We start from the raw sequence: 18,307 nt of genomic DNA on the forward strand, positions 1-18,307 counted from the left end.
ATCTTTTTTTTTTTGCGGTACGCGGGCCTCTCACTGTTGTGGCCTCTCCCGTTGTGGAGCACAGGCTCCGGACGCGCAGGCCCAGCGGCCATGGCTCACGGGCCCAGCCGCTCCGCGGCATGTGGGATCCTCCCGGACCGGGGCACGCACCCGCGTCCCCTGCATCGGCAGGTGGACTCCCAATCACTGCGCCACCAGGGAAGCCCTATCCTGAATCTTGTTTCATCTTTCTCTCAATTTCCTTGGTTAAATTTATTCCCAGGTATTTTATTTTTTGGCTTTATTGTAAATGGAGTTGTTCCTTTTGGACCGTTCACTGCTGGTGAATAGAAACGAAACTGACTTTTGTGTGTTGATCCTGCACCTTTGCTGAACTCATTTATTAGCTCTAATAGTGTTTTGTGTTGTATGTGGATTCTCTAGGGTTTTCTACATGTAAGATCATATCATCTGTGAATGGACACAGTTTGACCTCTCCCTTTCTAACTTGGGTACCTATTTTTCTTGTCTGATAGCTGTGGCTAGAGCTTCCAGTACAGTGTTGAGTAGCAGTGTTGAATGTGGGCATCTGTGTTTTGTTCCTGCTCCTAGGTGGAAAGCTTTCAGCCTTTCACTGTCAAGTCTGATGTGAGCTGTAGGTTTTTCATTAATGCCTTTTATTATGTTGAGGAAGTTCCCTACCATTCTATTCCTAGTTTTCTGAGTGTTTTTATCATGAAAGGGTGTTGTATTTGTCAGATGCTTTTTCTGCATCCTTTGAGATGATCATGTGGATTCTTTTCCTTCATTTTATTAATGTGATATATTACAGTGATTGATTTTTCTCATTTTGAATCACTCGTGTTCCTGGGACAAATCAGACATATGTAATTTTAATATAGTTACATTTGTTATTCTTGGATGTAATAGCACTTTCATGACTCATTATTTAAGAAGCCTTTTTAAATGTTAACTTATAATGCACTTAGCTATTTTGCTTTTTTAGGAACTCTTTTCCTCACGTGAATTATTTGTCTCTTTAATAACTTTTCCAGAGAACTCTTTTAATAGTATTTGAAAGAGAGCAGTTTGTAGATTTCTGAGCAGTTTCTTCTGTCAAGAGTACAGGCCTTCCCCGTCCTCCAGAAACTAACATAGGCCCTCAGTAGTGAAAATGGATTGAAGTATTTTTGAAAGGGAACACTAGAAAATATTCTACTTGTTTTTTTAAAGTTATGCACAAGAAACATACAAACTCTAATACATTCAAAAAACAATATGAATGTAATTTACCTGAATGTGATTCTCAGTTGAGAGAGCAAGGGTGCGAGAGCGCAGCTCCTGTCCTCACAGGAGGAAAAGGGTCCAGGCAGAGGGAGGAGCGTGAGGGCAAGGCTGGGGTTCACAGAACATGGTCCCGGGAAGAGCCATCTCAGTGATGCCTCTCGTTTTGGAAGAAATAGAGCAGTCGGTGTACACTTTAAAAAAAAAATTTATTTATGTTGTCAATTTATTTTTTTGGTTGCATTGGGTCTTCCTTGCTGCACGCGGGCTTTTTCTAGTTGCAGCGAGCGGGGGCTACTCTTCATTGCGGTGCGCGGGCTTCTCATTGCGGTGGCTTCCCTTGTTGCAGAGTACGGGCTCTAGGCGCGTGGGCTTCAGTAGTTGCAGTACGTGGGCTTCAGTAGTTGCAGCACACAGGCTCAGTAGTTGTGGCTCGCCGGCTCTTGAGCACGGGCTCAGTAGTTGGGGCGTACGGGCTTAGTTGCTCTGCAGCATGTGGGATCTTCCCGGACCAGGGTTCGAACCCGTGTCCCCTGCATTGGCAGGCAGATTCTTAACCACTGCGCCACCAGGGAAGCCCTCGGTGTACACTTTTGTAGGCTAATGTTCATCTTTTGGTCTGGGGGATGTTTCCTCTCAAGAAGCACCAGGAGTGCTGTGTGCTGACATCTAGAGGCGTACATGGCAAGAGCGCCTCTTGAGAGGCCCCTGTGGGCCCGGTGAGTCAAGGCCACAGCACCCTTGGCGCTGATCCAGAGGTCAGGCCAAGGTCATTGCCCTTCATGTGGGCGTCTGCCTCAGTGCAAGGCTGCCTGCCACTTGAAGAATCCCGTCTTAGGTTTCATTGTTGAAAAGAAGTCGGGCCTGAACCCTCTTAAACTGCTCATGGTTCAGCAGATTAGGGAAGTGGGGTCCTTGTTTCTGATGGTGCGCTAACAGCGGTAACCTCACCGTGTCCCCTGCATTGGCAGGCAGATTCTTAACCACTGCGCCACCAGGGAAGCCCTCGGTGTACACTTTTGTAGGCTAATGTTCATCTTTTGGTCTGGGGGATGTTTCCTCTCAAGAAGCACCAGGAGTGCTGTGTGCTGACATCTAGAGGCGTACATGGCAAGAGCGCCTCTTGAGAGGCCCCTGTGGGCCCGGTGAGTCAAGGCCACAGCACCCTTGGCGCTGATCCAGAGGTCAGGCCAAGGTCATTGCCCTTCATGTGGGCGTCTGCCTCAGTGCAAGGCTGCCTGCCACTTGAAGAATCCCGTCTTAGGTTTCATTGTTGAAAAGAAGTCGGGCCTGAACCCTCTTAAACTGCTCATGGTTCAGCAGATTAGGGAAGTGGGGTCCTTGTTTCTGATGGTGCGCTAACAGCGGTAACCTCAAATGTTTTAGTTTTAAGGTCTCTGTTCTTCATTCATAGAGATAAATTAAAACAGCCTATAGAAAATGAAATACTGTATGGGAGCTCACTGTTTACTTTTTTATAGTGTATGTACTTGCTTTATGCCTTTTGTTTTCATGCATTAGAGTTTCTCCGGCAGGGGGTAGATTCACCATATTTTACTGAATCTAAGTTGCCGTCAGTTAAGGTTTGTGTTACTCGTGTCCTCAAGAAAGAGGGAAGCACTGCCAGTCCTGCTGTGGTGCATTGCCTTCGTGTCACCTAGTGGCTCTACTCTGCAAGCTTCGACACTGATAGCACCCTGTTTGACAGCTCACCCTTGGCTTTTCTTGGGTTGTCAAGGGAATTCGAGCACTTTCCGCCCAAAGTGGGCGTTCAGCTGATGGATGCTCGCCGCCTGGGGACTGTCCTCCAGCCTTGGCTGTGTCGCTGTGCGTGCGTTAAGCATCCTTTTCAGATTTAGTCCTTCCACGGCTTCACCTCCTGGCAGGGAGTCTTCCTTTCGTAGGTCCCAGAAGGCATTTGATTGTTGCCTTGCAGGAAAATATGGAGTTGTGGTCATTCCTCCAGTGATGACCCTTTGGTTCGTGAATATGAAAGTTACATCGCGCTGCCCTCTTCCTGTGTCTTTTCTGCGTGCACGGTCACTTGTCATTTTAATGCTGAATCGTAGTGAGCTCTTTCTGGTGACATTTTAAATGGCAGTTAAGCCCAGCCCGGAGAGAACCCACAGTGCCTGTGATTCATGTGAATGGAGGACATAGGAACACCGTGGCCACCTTCATGCATGCGAAGGGGTGAAAGCACACAGTGCGGCTGCTGTTGCGCTGACAGCGGCTGTAAGGCAGCACGGAGTGTAAGACATCCAGGTGGTAGACATAATGAAATATAACCCAAAAGAGGTTTGGGTATTGATTAAGTATAGTGCTTGTTTTTAAAAAAATGACTAAGTATTATAGTGATAGTACTAGTAATCATTGGTCTGCACCAGGGTTGTTTAAGGAGATTATGAAGAGGGGAGGCTACCAAGTGTACTTTTGTGGTGTTCCGAGAGATCCCATCCCATCCGTTTTTAACTTAGGAACTTATAAAGTGATCCTGTTTCTGCTTCTTGAGTTGCTTTTTCTCCCCTGTGTTCTTCTTAGTGTCTTTATACCAGCTCACTCTCACTGTCAGAGAAATGAGATCTGGCAAGAAATGGAAAACCAGGGACACAGGTAGGGGTGTAGCAAAGGAGTGTGGGTGTCAGGCGGGTTGATTCTGTGGTCCCAAAGTGGCCCTGGTGATGTTCTCCCTTCATGGTTCCGGGGAAGTTACTACAGGGTTTGGAAGTCAGACTGGCGTGACATGTGGTGTGTTTTCCCCTCCACTTGATAAGATTAATAAAACTAATCTTCTAAAATGTGAAAAATGAAAACTTACGTTTACAGTGGCAGTTAGGGAAATTCTAACAGAAGTGACGAAACAATCATCTTCCCTGGACCACCAGCCTGGGCCCAGGCCCTCTGCAGGGCTCACCCTGGTTACCAGCCTGCGTAGTGCCCTGAATCCTCTCAGACCTTTGCCTCTGATTTACCTCCCATTTCTCTACACCTAGTTACAGAAATTGATTGGTGGGGGCTTTTTGGAAAAAAAACCAAAAAACACAAAAAAACACATTGATATATTGTTGGTGTTGTTCTGTAACGTTCTTTCCTTTCCTGTGCTGGTGTCTGGAGATCTTTCCGTGTTCAGCTCTACAGGATTGCTTCCTTCTTCATGATTGCTGCAGAGTACATCATCACCATGCTGTGGTGGTGTGTAAATGTTCTCTCTGCTGTCAGAATGGCAGCCACACTACCTGTTGAGGCCTTGAAATATGCCTGCTGTGACTGGAAAATGGAATCCTTCATTTTATTTAAGTTTAATTAATTTAAATTTAAAAGCTACCTGTTTAGATGCTTAAAGCACAAGTTTAAATGAGCCACAGTTTTTTCAGCCATTTCCCTCTTGCTTGGATATTAGGTTGTTTTAATTTTTCACTCTTTTAAGTGAAATATTTTATTTTCAAAATGTATTTAAGTCATGTTGCATTGAAAATTCTTGTACCTGCCCTTCTGAGTACTTACGCAAGTGTTTTTCTGAGCTATATTAGGAAGTAGAATTGCTTAATTGAAAAGTATCTACATTTTTCATATTTTAATAGATATTACAAAAATTGCAATTGTCTGAAGGGGCTGTATTCATTTACACTTGGACAGAATTCCCCATGTAAAACAGTGTTTTATCTTTTTGCTGTGGTTTTGAAATTTCAGCACAGTGTGTCCAGGTGGATCTTTTTTCCGTTCACCTCACTAGATGCTCAGTGGGTCCCTTTCATTCTCTATGAATTTTGTTTGCTATAGTTTGAGTATCTCATCCCTTCTATTTTTTCATTCCTTTCTTTGGGAACTGTTAGAAGTTGAAAATCTTGGATCTGGTCTGTATATTGTTTAACTTTTTTTTTTTTTTTTTTTTTTTTTTTCAAGTTTTGCATTCTTACATGCTGCCTGGTGGGAAAATTCCGTGGCTTAATCTCACCCAGGGTTTTTTTTCAGCTGTGTCCCTCCTGCCCTTCAGCCAGCTGAGTTTCTTATTTGGACCATAATAACTTCCACCGTCTAGATTTCTTTTTGGTTCATTTTCATAACAACTTGTTCTTTCTTTATGCGTACGATTTCCTGTTTTGACTCCTGAGGAGAAAATAGACCTGTTTTTATTAAAGAGTCCTTTCTTTGAAAGTTTCCTTTTCTTCGCTCTATTAACTGTTTCTTCATTTGTTATTTTTTCTCTTGGCTGGGTTTGGTGCTGTTTGGTGATGTTTGATGAGGCAAAGAAGTGCATAAAGCAGTTTAGAAAGACTTCCAGCAAAAGTAAGGAAAACGCCTAAATGAAAATATTTTTTGCTACCTTACTCCCTGATAATGTTGGATAAGTTAGGCTTTTTATGTGTATAGATGGATCAGATGTAGAGATTTCTTATCCATGTGGATATATCTATAATAGAGCCTTGTTCAAACTAATCAGTTTTTTTGTTTACTAAGTATTGATTATTTAGTGCTTCCCATGTGCTAGGTATTGTACAAGGTGCTAGACGTTATTAAGTGCTTATATTAAAATTCATTGATCTAGCGTAATTGTGAGAAATCAGTGGGGATATATTTGAATGAAATAGTATAATTTAATGAAATGATTAGATTTTAAGAACATAATTTGAAAATATTGCCAAGATGAAATCAGAAACAACAAACTGCTGCTCAGCTTAAAAGTAGTTCTGTCTTCTAAACTCTCAGAAGTTGGTAATGGGTATATCTGCAACTGTAATTATCCTAGTACAGATCACTTGAAATGTTTAAAGGACTCCAAAGTAGACTGATATTTTGCTTATTTTCTTAAGGGCTCTTAATATCTTTATGAAACGGTGCTAGGCGGGCTGATTCCTTTAACAAATTGGTTTCTTCATTATGCTGTGACAGAGACACATTAAATAGTTATTTGTTTGGACTGCACTTATTTGGAATTCAACAGGTGCCTTGAATTCAGGTTCGATGAATATCATCCTTGCCCTGTGAAATTACATGTAACTGGGATTCATGAGAGGACTTCCTGCTGACTTTGTAAAAACATCTTTGCTGCCACATAGATATGAGCTAATTACTGATTCACCCTACTTTTTTCTTAAAATAAGTCTGTGAGAGTCATGCCTTGATAATATTTTTTTTTATTCCTCGGTAGGCGTTTCTTCATCTTCTAAAGAGGAAATTTACTTTGAACTTTTTGTCTTTTTGGAAAACTTTGAAGTGACCAGATGACATTTTTGAGTCTGTTGGAATGTTCATTTTTATCAGTTATCGGGTGTTGGTGTGAATAGCCTTGTGGAAACATGGCAGTAATCCCCAGCCTCTCCTCTGTCACAGATCCCGGATTACAGAAATGCAGTGATCGTGGCCAAGTCTCCAGCCTCGGCTAAGAGGTAGGTGGGAGCTCACGACCGCTCCTCCGAGCCACAGCCGGGGTCCCAGCCCCGTCGAATCCCGGGTGTCCTGGATTCTATCTCAGCGGTTCCCACTGTGCCTCTTGTTTTTTATCCTGTGAACTGGTAGTTTATAAGATTGTCTGCTGACTCCATGTATTAAGTGATGATTTATTTTCCTCCCTTTTTTCCAGTCCCAGTCTGTGACTGCCATCACATTTCTTAACAGAAGCTGTGCAGGACTGGGGAATCCCAGCCCAGTGCTTAGGCGGCTGCTTGTTGTTCATCTTCAGATCTGCCATTTAAAATACCAGTGAACGTATTTTGAGGTTGTTTACTGCCTTTTATTCAGAGAACTCAGTAATTTATTAACAGAATTGTATCCAGCCAAGAGGCTGGATTGGTATGTGTTAAAAGGTGACATTTTACAAAAGTTACAAACACTACAAGGTGTGCACATGGGGCAGTGCTGAGAGTTAATGTAACCTGGAGTAACCGTTGAGTCAGGGATACAGAACCTAAAGTTGTGTTTGAATTGAAAGGGTTTCACACACAGACATGCCTTGGAGGTAGTGTGTTGGGTTCCACACCTCTGCCAAAGCCGATATCACAGTAAAGTGAGTCACATGGATTTTTGGTTTCCCACTGCATATAAAAGTTATGTTTACACTATAGTCTGTTAAGTGTGCAATAGTATTATGTATTAAAAAACATTGTATAGGGGCTTCCCTGGTGGCGCACTGGTTGAGGGTCCGCCTGCCGACGCAGGGGACGCGGGTTCGTGCCCCGGTCCGGGAGGATCCCACGTGCCGCGGAGCGGCTGGGCCCGTGAGCCACGGCCGCCGAGCCTGCGCGTCCGGAGCCTGTGCTCCGCAATGGGAGAGGCCACAGCAGTGAGAGGCCCGCGTACCGCAAAACAAAAACAAAAAAACCCCCAAACATTGTACATACCTTAATTTAAAAATACTTTATTGCTAATAAATGCTAACCATCACCTGAGCCTTCAGCAAGTTGTAATCTTTTTGCATGAAAGATCAGTGATCACAGATCACCATAAAAAATATAATAATAATGAAAAAGTTTGAAATACTTTCAGAATTACCAAAACGTGACACAGAGACATGAAGTGAGCAGATGCTGTTGGCAAAAATGGCACGGGTAGACTTGCTGGACGGAGGGCTGCCCCAGACCTTCAACTTGTGACAGGTGCGGTGTCTGTGCGGCGCAGTAAATCGAGGTCTGCCTGTGCCAGTGTTCCCTGGGGAAGCCGCTCCACTGGGGGGTGGGGGGGAGAGCAAAATCAAACGCAGGAGTGAAGGCTTTTCCTTAAAAAAGCTCTTTTAAAATAACTCCCCACAACTGAATACCTTTGCCCCCTGGATCACTGTGGAGCCCACGGAGTGAGAGAGCGGAGGGGCCTCCATCCTGTACCCACCGTTGTTAACGTGGAAGGATGGAGGACAGCTTGCACGTCGTAAGCTGTCGACTTCACAGCTGTTACAGATAAGTGGTTTTCCATTACAAAGTAAGAATAGAAGTTAGTGTGTTAAGTGAAACTGGCATTTGTTATGAAGCCATGGAGTTGCCATGTTCATGGGACCAGCCTCCCAGCCAGCCAGGGCTGTGCCCACACAGGCTTCCTTCGAGAAGCTCCGTCATGGAGCCTCATAGTGTCCATTTGACTAAGTCAGGTAAACCGGGACTCATGCTGGAACATAAACTTTTCAGACAGCCTTTCCAGAGATTTGTGCAGAGGCTGGATCAATGCTAATTTAGTCATTTCTTTTTCTCTGATACACATGCTTTTTTAAATTAAGTTGAAAATCACACAACATACATTTAACTTTTTTAAAGTGTGTAATTCACTGGCATGTAGTGCATTCACAGTGTTGTACCACCACCACTTCTCTCTAGTTTCAGAACTTGCTCTTATCCCAGAAGACCACCCCGTACTCACTGGGTGATCATTCTCGGGTCCCTTCTCCCCCATCCCTTGCAGCTGCTAACCTGCTTACTGTCTCTGTAGATTTACCTATTCTAGATATTTCTTATAAATGGGATCATATAATATGTGGCCTTTGTGTCTGGTTTCTTTCACTGAGCATAATATTTTCAGGTTCATCTGCATTGTAGCATATATCAGTAATTCATTCCTCTCTATGGCTGAATACTGTTCCATTGTAGGGATGTACTACACTTGGTTTATCCGTTCATCTGTTGACGGGCAGTTGGGTTGTTCCCACCTCTTGGCTGTTAGGAATAGCAGTGCTGTGAACATTTTTGTACGGATGTCTGTGTCAGCATGTTTTCATTTCTCGTGGATATATATCTAGGATTGAAATTGCTGGGTCATACAGTAATTCTGTGTTTCCATTTTTGAGGTACCACTAAACCTAACATACCCCAAACTGAACTGCTCTTTGCCCCCAAAAGCCTGTGGAGTTTGGCTGGAGTAGCTCAGTTTTTGTCTTAAAGTTTCCTGGCTTGTGAGGCTGCCCCTTTCTTGGTCTGGCTTTTGTTTGGGCACAGCTGTGAGCCTGGGGTAGTGAGGCAGAAAGACAGACAGGAGGACCCATCATTGCGTGTTCCCTCTCACAGGCGAGGAGACACATCAGGGAGGTGAGGAAACGGATCCAAGGTGATTCTGCTGTGTTGTTTACAGGAAGGTAGCAGCACAACTAATGACTGCTTTTTTTTCTTTTTTCTTTTTTCTTTTTATTTTTGGCTGCGTTGGGTCTTCGTTGCTGTGCGCAGACTTTCTCTGGTTGCAGCGAGCGGGGGCTACTCTTTGTTACGGTTCGCGGGCTTCTCATTGCCGTGGCTTCTCTTGTGGCGGGGCGCGGGCTCTAGGCGCGAGGGCTCAGTAGTTGTGGCTCACGGGCTCTAGAGCACAGGCTCAGTAGTTGTGGTGTACAGGCTTAGTTGCTCCGCGGCACGTGGGATCTCCCCAGACCAGGGCTCGAACCCATGTCCCCTGCATTGGCAGGCAGATTCTTAACCACTGCACCACCAGGGAAGCCCCAGCTAATGACTTCTTAGAGTGTCTTCCCCACCAGTGATTCTGGGATTTGGGCGTGGGCCGAATAGGCTTGAGGTTGGCTCGCCCATTCAGTCCGTCTTCGCTCGGTACGTGCGTGCTGTGCCAGCCGTTTTCTAAGGGGTGAGCAGTAGAGCCCGCCCCTCCCCTCCGGGGCTCGCAGATCACCCCGTGTGCTGTTTGGCCAGTAGGTTGTTAGGTAGGTTGGGATGAAGGATCCAGCCTCTTTTTCCCGCCTTCTGTAATGGAGTCCACGTAGGTTACACTGCATTCAGTAAATGTTTTAGGACGGAGATGGTTGCTCCCAAGGGGATGAGGCTATAAAATAGCGTAGTTATGGCTTTTGCACTCCGCATCAAAGGTCGGTGGCACCTGCCGTGGCGTCTCCCACAGCGCTGGGCGGTGGTTTCCTCTCATTGTGGCACCCTGATTTGCATACTCACCCAGAGTTAGGGCTCCAGATGGCATTTCCAGCTCAGCAACACGCCAGTTTCGACCTGATCGTTTCCGGCTTCCTCCTCCAGGTTTTTTATTTGGCGCCTCACCTTAGAAAACTGTTACAGTTCATTTAAGGCAGCAGGAAGATAGTAAGGCAACTAGGAGTCAGGAGACGCCGGCTTCCAGCTGGTGCCTACCCAGTCTGTGTGAGAGAGCTGAGAACCACGGTCCAGGCTCTCTGCAGGCCTCCATTTCCTCGTCGGCAGTGGAGGGTGACGCCTGCACCGCTTGTCTTACAGAGCGGTGTGCGCTGAGGAGGGCGGAGAGGCTCCACAGGTTGAGCGGAGCACCGCGCGCCCTGCGGTTCTGCAGTTGTCGGGGGAGTTGGGGGCAGAGCTCTGCCTGTGCAGCCCTTTGGCGGTGAGCTGCTGTCTTGAATAAAAGAAGTCATCTGCGAACGCAGTGTTGCTTTAACAAGAAACAGAACTTGCTTTAATGAGCAAGTTGTTTGGAATTGTTTTCCTAGAATAATTGAGTGAATAGAAAAAAAAAAAGTCCGAGACCCTGTGTTTTGTTCTGACCCACGATGTACATTTACCCTCATCATTGTACACCCAGGAGCGAGACTGAGTTGCTGTGGAATCCCTCTGTGACCGTCAGTGTCTAAAGCAGTATGACCTCCTGGAACCATCCCGATTCCTCTTTGGAATCAGGTGGGAACCCAGGTTACGTTACTGTTACGTGAAGTATCAGAAACTAACATCATTGTGCAGGTAATGGTTTTATTTATCTTGAAAGTATTGTGGTTTATAGTTAGTAGTGTTATAGTAGGTTAGTAGTGTTGAAACAGCAATTTTCTAGGAATTGGCAAACCTCTACGAATTCCTGATGGAAAAAGACTTCCTTAGAGGATAACTGAGAGCTCAGGACTTTTGACAGTGATCTTGTTTGGGAAGCCAATCTTGGATTTGAAGGAGCACTTAATCTCTGTGGTGCTGTCTCCGTGAGGTTAGCGTGGGACGGAAGCCAGTGAAGGCTCTGCCATGGTCTTCGTCTGAACATATTTTTTTCTGAGGACTTCTTTAAAAACTGTTTTGAATTTTTTTAAAGGGTGAATTTAAAGTTATGCAAACACTACATCTTAACTGTTAGGGTCTTTAGCAATTTTTATTAAAAATATTCTCCCCCTGGGACTCTCCCTCTTTTCCTTAAGTAAAAATATTTACACACACACACACACACACACACACACACAAAGATACACTTTTCTGGATCAGGTTATGCAGTACAGCTCTGCTCCTGTGAAGTCTGTTGTCTTTTCCTTGGAAACATAAATTAGATTCATTGTAGGAAGGGCCAGACCAACAGAGGTTTCTTTATGTGCATTTGACATTTTTTCAAAACCACAGAAGACCTCACTGCACGTGCTGCGTAATGACATCTTCTGCTGAGGGAGGAAAGTGTAACTTCGTAAGAAAGTAATTTGCAATGGATGTAGCATCAATTTAAATTTCTTGAACTGATTGCAAACACTGTGACAAACCTCTCCTTGGTCGTGGAGTGCAGACGGAAACCTGGCGCAGGGGAGATTCTGTTCCGCCGGGGAGCGCAGTCATGCCTTTAAGCGCCTCCCTGTGGCCTGGCGATGCCTTGGCTGTGTCGAGTGCAGGTAGTGCTGATGATGGGGTTCTGTTGAGGCCCTAATTTGTGACCACAGCCCTTGTTTTTGCTTCTTTTTAGCTGTTCTTGTGGGCTGTAAGGAACTTGTTTTGAATTTTTGATGTTTGAAAACCAAGGTTGGGAGAACTTGTTGGACCTTTCAGCACTTGAACATGTTTTTGTGCACTAGGTGCTGAAGATGGAAAAAGGAGTAAGACCTCAATGGTGAATTCTACCAGACACTTAAGGGGGAAATAATGCTAACCGCACATAAACTCTTCCAGAAAATTGAAGAACTAGTACTTCCCAGCTCACTTTATGAGGCATTCATTACCCTGACAGCAAAGCCAGACACAGACTTTACAAGAAAAGAAAAGCAGATCAATATTCCTCATGAACCTAGGTATAAAAATTCTAAGCAACATTTTAGCAGATTTAATCTAACAATATATAAAAAGGATAATATATCATGACCATTTAGGAATAAACTAAAAAAGAAAAACCGTATGATTATCTCCGTAGGTGCAAAAAGCATTTGATAAAATTCAGTTTCTCTTCCTGATAATAACTTTAAGCAAACTAGGAATAGAAGAGGACTTCCTCATCTGGTAAATGGTATCTATGAAAAACCTACAGCTAACATCACACTTACTGTGAAAGACTGATTGCTTTCCCCTAAGATCAGGAGCAAGAAGAGGATGTCTGCTTTCCCTACTTCTACTCAACATTGTATACTGGAGCTCCTGGCTAGTGCAATTTAAAAAAAAAGAAAGAAAAGAAAAGGTATCCAGTGTGAAAAAGAAGCAGCAAAACAATCCTAATTTGCAAGTGGCATGATTATTTATGTAGAAAAATCTGATGAAATCTATAAAGATGCTGTTAGTAGTAATAAGTCAGTTTAGCAAAGTTGCAGGATAGATCATCACTGTCCAAAAATCAGTTGTCTTTCTGTATACTAGCAATGAATTGGAAACTGAAATGAAAAATAAAACCAAATAGCATCAAACTAAGTGAAACACTTAGGGATAAACCTAAGGTGTTCAAGACTTGCACACTGAAAAATATAAAACATTGCCTAGAGAAATTAAAGACCTAAATGAATGGAGAAATACACTGTGTTTGTGGCTTGAAAGACTCAATATTGTTAAGATAGCGTATCTCCTCCCTACATTGGTCTGTAGAATTGACACCATCCCAGTCAAAATGTCAGGCTTTTTTTAATAGAATTTGACAAGCTGATTCCAAAATTCTTTTTTTTTTTTTTTTTTTTTGCGGTACGCGGGCCTCTCACTGTTGTGGCCTCTCCCGTTGCGGAGCACAGGCTCCGGACGCGCAGGCTCGGCGGCCATGGCTCACGGGCCCAGCCGTTCTGCGGCATGTGGGATCTTCCCGGACCGGGGCACGAACCCGTGTCCCCTGCATCGGCAGGCAGACTCTAAACCACTGCGCCACCAGGGAAGCCCCCAAAATTCTTATGGACATGCAACGAAACTAGAATAATGCCCCCCCGAAAAAAAAAAAAACTTTGAAAAAGGAGAACAAAGTTCGGAGATCTAACACTACCTGAATTCAAGACCTATTATAAGCTAAAGCAATCATGATTGTGTGGTATTGGAATAAAGATAGAAAAATAGATCACTGGAACAGAATAGAGTCCAAAAATAGACCCACAGGTGTCTGGAAGACTGATTTTCAGCAGATGTGCAAAGGCAATTTAATGGGGAAAGGCTAGTCTTTTCAACAAATGAAAAGTGTTGGAATAATCGGATGTTTGTTTGCAAAATAATAAATTTTGAGCCATATCTCACATCATTTTAAAAAATCAACTTCAAATGAATCATATACCTAAATGTAAAACCTGAAAGTATAAAACTTCTAGAGGAAAACAGAGGAGAAAAAATCTTTGTGACCTTGGTTTAGATAAAGATTTCTTAAATATGACACTAAAAGCCCAACTGATAGGAAAAAATTGTTAAATTGGATGTCATGAAAATTAAAACTGCTCTTCAGAAGACAGCATTAAGAGAATAACAGGAGAAAGCGCAGATTGGGAGAGAATATTTGTGAAGCATATGTCTGATGAAGGACTTAAATTCAGAATATATAAAGAATTCTCCAGACTTACTAAGAGAACTAACAACCCAACTAAAAAATTGGCAAAAGAGAAACAGACCCTTTACCAAAGCCTATATATAGGTGGCAGATAAGCGCCATTTGTCATGAGGGTTCAATGCAAACTGAAACCACAGTGACCCACTGCATACCGCTGGGATGGGTACATTGAAACGGCTGACAGCGGCCCGTGCTGGCGAGGACGTGGAAGAGCCGAGTGCCCACACATGGCTTGTGGGAGTGTGACAGCCACTTTGGGAAACGGTAACGTGTGATCCAGTCACACCAAGGGAAAAGGAAACGTGAGTCCAGACAGATTTGTACACGAGTGTTCACACGGTTTGGTAACATCTCGTGACTGGACACAACTCAAAAGTCTATCCAGGGGGCTTCCCTGGTGGCGCAGTGGTTGAGAGTCCGCCTGCCGATGCAGGGGACACGGGTTCGTGCCCCGGTCCGGGAAGGTCCCACATGCCGCGGAGCGGCTGGGCACGTGAGCCATGGCCGCTGAGCCTGCGCGTCCGGAGCCTGTGCTCCGCAACGGGAGAGGCCACGACAGTGAGAGGCCCACGTACCACACAAAAAAAAAAAAAAAAAAAATCTATCCAGGGACTTCCCTGGTGGCGCAGTGGTTAAGAACCCGCCTGCCAATGCAGGGGACACAGATTCGAGCCCTGGTCAGATCCCACATGCCGTGGGGCAACTAAGCCCATGTGCTACAACTGCTAAGCTCAGTGAGAGAGCCCATGTGCCGCAAACTACAGAGCTCACGCCCTCTGGAGCCCGCGCACCACAACTAGAGAAAGAAAACCCACACGCCACTACTAGAGAGAAGCCCATGCCCTGCAAAGAAAGATCCCGCATGCCTCAGTGAAGATCCCGCATTCTGCAACTAAGACCCGATGCAGCCAAAAAATAAATGAAATAAACAATAAATCTTTAAAAAAAAAAAAAAGGTCCATCCACAAGTAAATGGACAAATAGTGATAGACCCACACCATGGACTGTTACTCAGCGATGTAAGGGATGCTGTCTTTTTTTTTTTTTTTTTTTTTTTTTTTCTGTACGCAGGCCTCTTATGTTGGGGCCTCTCCCCTTGCCGGGACCTGGCCTACGTGGGATCCTCCCGGACCGGGGCACGAACCCGCGTCCCCTGCGTCGGCAGGCGGACTCCCAACCACTGCGCCACCAGGGGGGGCCCCAGGGATGCTGTCTTGATGAATGTGTGATGTGGGTGAATCTCCAAACTGTTACGCCGAGTGAACAAAGTAAGACGAAAAAGGAGTACAGACTCCGATTCCACTTACGACATTCTACAAAAGGTAAAACTATGGTGATAGAAAGCAGCCCACTGGTAGCTGATGCTGGAAGGAGAAATTGCAGAGGGGCACAGGTGACGTTTGGCAGGGGTAGATACTTTCAGTGACTTGGTTGTGCTGACAGTTGTACGGGTATAGAAATACATCTGAGCTTACGAAATCATATGGTTTAAGTGTGTACAGTGTCTCGTATCTCAGTTACACAACAAAACCTTGATGCTTCATACTCTGATGAGTAGTTAGTGCACTTTGTATCATGTGGTTGGTTCTCACTGTTAACTAGGTAGATAGGTAGAATTAAATAGCAATTCCAAGGGAGGAAACGGAGGCTTAGAGGAGGTGAACTAACTTACAACTTACACGGGCTCACTTGCTGGCCGAGTGCACACCAGGCCCAGCTGCCAGGGAGATGTGTGGTCACGTGGCGTCTCCGCACTTGGTCTTGGATTCTGGGAGTCTAAGAGTATTCATTCTCCTTTTTCCTTAACCCTTCTGGAAACCACCTGTTTAAAGTTCCCGTGATGTTTCTCCGTAGCTGTTATCAGAAACCAGCTTTGCGTGATGGTGAACGGGTCTCCTGCTCTCCCCCAGGGCACAGTCTTTTGCTGAGCGCCTGCGCCTGGGCATCGCGGTGATTCACGGAGAAGCGCAGGACGCCGAGTCCGACCTGGTGGACGGGCGGCACTCCCCGCCCGCGGTCAGGAGCGCCGCCGCCATCCACCCCAGCCTGGACATCCCCAGTAAGGGTGCCGCCCCCGGCTCGCTTTCCTCTTTGATTTTAGGGCTGCCTTAATTTTTTTTTCGAATGTGAAGTGCTGCTTCTCTTTTTGTTTTTTAAATTGGCAAAAACTGATCCCTTTTGTGGCCTGGCTGCGACAGGTGAACTTCTGGTGGCCTCTTAGAAGCAGTCTGTCTGGTCATAGCAAGACCCGTGCACATGCTCAGTTTAGAGCCATCTGTGGCACGTCAGGGATTTCACTTGTTCGTTCAGTAACGTGCCCTAGAGTAGAGTTTAACACAAGCAGAAGGCTTTTGGTGCACAAGTTATTCACTGTCGTGTTATTTCTAACGCAAAATATTGGAAAAGTCTAAATGGTTCACCGGGGGGCTGGGCTTGGTGAAGAATGTCGTATCAGCACAACTCACTATGCAGCCCTTTGAAATCATTAAGACTCTGGAAACAAGAGAAAAGTCTGTGGAATGTATGTGAAAAAGGCAGAATGCAAGAGTGTAGGCCTCTCTTTTCCCAGGGCCAGGAGGGAATATGAAGGATGAACGTGGTTGTGTCTGGGTGGTAGAGTTATGCATGAATTTGTTTTTGTTTTTAAGAAACTTCCCTCAAGCTTTAATAACATCTTTTCAGTTAAAAAAAAATCCTGCTTTTGTTTGAGTCTGCTGGGAAGAGAAGACGTTTCCTCTACCCTCTGTAGCTTCAGTGCTCAGGAGGCTGCAAATAAAACTGACAAAAGACAGATCAGGAAGAGAAGAGATAGATTTTAAGAGGAGGTTGGAATTCGGGGCTTGTATATGGTCTTCGTAGGGGAAGGGGAGCGGAGGAAGGGCTCTGATGGGAGGGCCAGTGGCTCGTAGGGAGGGTGGGTGGGAGACAGGCTGGCGTGTGACAGTGTCTGTGTAGGAGTGGTGCCGACTTCTGGTCTGGGTGATGAGAGTCAGTCTTCCTGCGGTTGTTGCTGGGAAGGGGTTTAGGACAACTGAATTCTTTTGAGTTCTTTTGGGGAGCTCTGCTTTTAGGCAGATAAGGGACTTCAGGAATTCAAACGCCTTCAGCTTAAAATAATTTTCATGCCACTGTGGTGTATCCTGGACCCCTTCGGGTTCTCACTTTGCCTAGGAGTTTGCTCATTTATAAACAAAAAACCTCGTAGAAGGAAAAACGGTCCTGGGGTGGCCATGAAGGAGCGAGATTGCAGCTGGGCCTTGGGGATCCTGGTTAGCTGAGGTGGACGTTGAAGGCATTCAGGCATGGGTTCAGCTGGGGACAGGATGGCAGAGGCAGGGCTGGGCTTTGTGTGTGGCCGCGGGTGGCCAGGAAGGACGCCACCCTGACCACTGAAGCTCCCTGGAGGGAAGACATGGGGATAAGGTGGCGGCAGAACGCTCCTGAGGGCAGTGAGTCCCTCACGTTGTTTTTGCTCTTTGGGGTCCTTTGCACTTTAGGGTCAGTTTATTTCTGCAGAAAAAGAGGTTGGGATTCTGGCGGGGTGCATTGAGTCTCTAGATCACTTGGGGGGCATTACCGTCTTAACAGTTCTAAGTCTTCCTGTCCGATCTGGATGCCTTTTATTTCTTTTTCTTGCCTGACTGCCCTGGCTAGCACTTCCGGTGCTCTGTTGAATAGCAGTGGTGAAAGTGGGCACCCTTGTCTTGTCCCTGATCTTAGGGGAAAGGTCTTTCATCACATATGACGTTTCCATAGTTGCCCTTTATCGGGTGGGGGAAGCTCCCTTCTGTTGCTGGTCTCTTGGGCCTCTGTCATGAGACAGTAACTTGCTAAGGCCTCGGCTTGGCTCTTAACCGAGAAACGTGTGTGCGTGTTTTGTCCTGGGCAGTGCTGATCCCCAAGGAGAAGCCCCCGATCACAGTGGTCGGTGACGTGGGAGGAAGGACCGCCGTCATTGTGGTACGCAGGCCTCTCTTCCTGTCACTCTGTCGCGCTTGCCGCTGGTGCTTTGCTGACTGGCTTGCCGGTCATGCTGGGGACGGTGCCAGGTAGGTCTCACGGGCGCCTTGTGCTGAATGTCTGCTTTGGTCCGAAAACTGAGACTCGCCAGGTGACCCACAGCTTCTGTCCGGCTTGCCTACGTATCCGAGGCTGCCAAGACCCCTCTGGACTGGAGCAGCTCGCAGAACTCAGCGAGACGCTTAGGCTCACCGGGTCGTGAAAGGATGTGACAGAGGACACAGATGAGCAGCCAGATAGAGGCACGGGGCAAGGCTGGGGAGGGTCCCCGTGGAGTTGGGGTGCATCACCCACTCGGTGTGGAATGTTCACCCACCTGGTTTGCTCCCCGAACCCCGTGCTACTGGGATGTTATGGGGGCTTCTTCCTGGAGGCCTGATGGATCAGTAAC

At 45.8% G+C, this 18,307-nt stretch overlaps 1 protein-coding gene across 11 annotated transcripts in view; it reads left to right on the forward strand.

Annotated features, from left to right (window-relative positions):
* PRPSAP2 (phosphoribosyl pyrophosphate synthetase associated protein 2) overlaps nt 1–18,307 on the forward strand; it is a 56,831-nt gene that overhangs the window by 19,431 nt on the left and 19,093 nt on the right. For all 11 annotated transcript variants that reach the window (XM_055090520.1, XM_024127812.3, XM_055090514.1 and 8 more), the window contains 3 exons: nt 6,595–6,650; nt 15,807–15,955; nt 17,786–17,856. In XM_055090520.1, the coding sequence (XP_054946495.1) occupies nt 6,595–6,650; nt 15,807–15,955; nt 17,786–17,856 (276 nt within the window). The remainder of the gene's footprint in view (nt 1–6,594; nt 6,651–15,806; nt 15,956–17,785; nt 17,857–18,307) is intronic.

The sequence above is a fragment of the Physeter macrocephalus genome, chromosome 14 (assembly GCF_002837175.3).
Source record: "Physeter macrocephalus isolate SW-GA chromosome 14, ASM283717v5, whole genome shotgun sequence".
In the NCBI taxonomy this organism is placed as follows: Eukaryota; Metazoa; Chordata; class Mammalia; order Artiodactyla; family Physeteridae; genus Physeter; species Physeter macrocephalus.